A 1,699-nucleotide genomic window follows, 5' to 3' on the forward strand; every position below is an offset into this window, starting at 1 on the left:
GCTAAGAAGCAAGTACATGAAAGAGAAAAGCTAGATGTATGTTCTCTCTCTGGCCTGTTCCAGGCCATCAGGCCGTATTCTGGTCAAATCCCCATATTCTTTCTCTTCATTCCCACAGATTGTTTTTCCCCTAGCTACTCCAGCTTTCTCACATTATATCAAATTCTTCTTGGGCATATATAAAAAAGACATCTGTGGATTCTTGTTTTTGTCATTGCTATGACAAATAAAATTCTGTGCCCTGAATTTACAAATAATAGAAAAGAGTGCTACTCCTTTCAAAGAATTCCCCCTGGCAGACCTCCATCTCACTTCCACATCTAAAAAGTGGAAAAGAGGGCAGCCGGGCGCCGAGCGGAGCAGCGTCAGGATGGACGAGGATGTGTTGACCACGCTCAAGATCCTCATCATCGGCGAGAGCGGCGTGGGCAAGTCCAGCCTGCTCTTGAGGTTCACAGATGATACTTTTGATCCAGAACTTGCAGCAACAATAGGTGTTGACTTTAAGGTGAAAACAATTTCAGTGGATGGAAATAAGGCTAAACTAGCAATATGGGATACTGCTGGTCAAGAGAGGTTTAGAACATTAACTCCCAGCTATTATAGAGGTGCACAGGGTGTTATATTAGTCTATGATGTCACAAGAAGAGACACCTTTGTTAAACTGGATAATTGGCTAAATGAATTGGAAACATATTGTACCAGAAATGACATAGTAAAGATGCTAGTTGGAAATAAAATTGATAAGGAAAATCGTGAAGTCGATAGAAATGAAGGCCTGAAATTTGCACGAAAGCATTCCATGTTATTCATAGAGGCAAGTGCAAAAACCTGTGATGGTGTCCAGTGTGCCTTTGAGGAACTTGTTGAAAAGATCATTCAGACACCTGGACTGTGGGAGAGTGAGAACCAGAATAAAGTAGTCCAGCTACACATGAAAGCAAACCATGGAGGAGGGGCCTGTGGAGGTTATTGTTCTGTGTTATAAACTCTGGGAAGTCCTATCTCGTGCGTATTTGATCAGATAGTGACATCTTTCTGTATATAAACTCTAACTGCTGCTTTAGGGACCGTGCAGTTTGCACATAATTGTTTTGTATCATGGCAGTAAATACTTGCAAGAAATCTCACTCATGGGCTTTCCCAGGTAAATTGTTATGGTAAGCATGCACAGTTTGCAGTCTACAGTTTATTTTTTAATGTAACATAAAATAGGTGTACTCTTATGAGTCCATTTGATTTTATGGTTTACATTTATCATGTAATTTTTTAAAGCACCCATTTATCTAGTATATGTTGATATAAGGTCTGTTTTTGGTCTTTTTTGTTTTCCTTAAATATTCCTACCAGTTACTGAATTACTTGGTATGTGGAGCTCCTAGAGCCATGGGATGTACACAGGTATCATCAAGCCTGCCCAGTCTCCTTGAAGGATAACAAAGAGCATGATTCCACAGCTTTTCTGGGTTGTTTGAGATTCTTTCCTAGCACTAAGTGCAGAATGCAGCCCAGGTAAGCATAATTAAATCTGTTTGTCCTGATGATGCTTCTAAAAAAGCTTATACTGATATGCTAAAGAATTTTGGTATTGTTAATTTACTTCATTGATTTAGCTCAGTTTTTTAACTGGAGTTTTAATCCTGTGATATGTACCTTGGGTTCCCTTCATTGGCCCAGTGTATTTAGTTATGTGGTATTC

At 39.5% G+C, this 1,699-nt stretch overlaps 1 protein-coding gene across 3 annotated transcripts; it reads left to right on the forward strand.

Moving 5' to 3' along the window:
• Positions 1 to 370: 370 nt before the first annotated feature.
• On the forward strand, positions 371 to 988 carry LOC308279104 (ras-related protein Rab-18-like; the record flags this gene model as incomplete). Of its 3 annotated transcripts, none has more annotated exons than XM_080719068.1 (2): positions 371 to 556; positions 749 to 988. In XM_080719068.1, 2 exons carry the CDS (start codon positions 371 to 373, stop codon positions 986 to 988), a joined length of 426 nt encoding a protein of 141 aa, XP_080575194.1. The 3 variants fall into 3 exon arrangements, with proteins under 3 accessions (XP_080575194.1, XP_080575193.1, XP_080575192.1); XM_080719067.1 differs by having other exon boundaries at positions 371 to 755; positions 823 to 923; XM_080719066.1 differs by having other exon boundaries at positions 371 to 988.
• Positions 989 to 1,699: the final 711 nt, after the last annotated feature.

This window comes from Muscardinus avellanarius, assembly GCF_963383645.1.
Source record: "Muscardinus avellanarius genome assembly, chromosome: X".
Taxonomy (NCBI): domain Eukaryota; kingdom Metazoa; phylum Chordata; class Mammalia; order Rodentia; family Gliridae; genus Muscardinus; species Muscardinus avellanarius.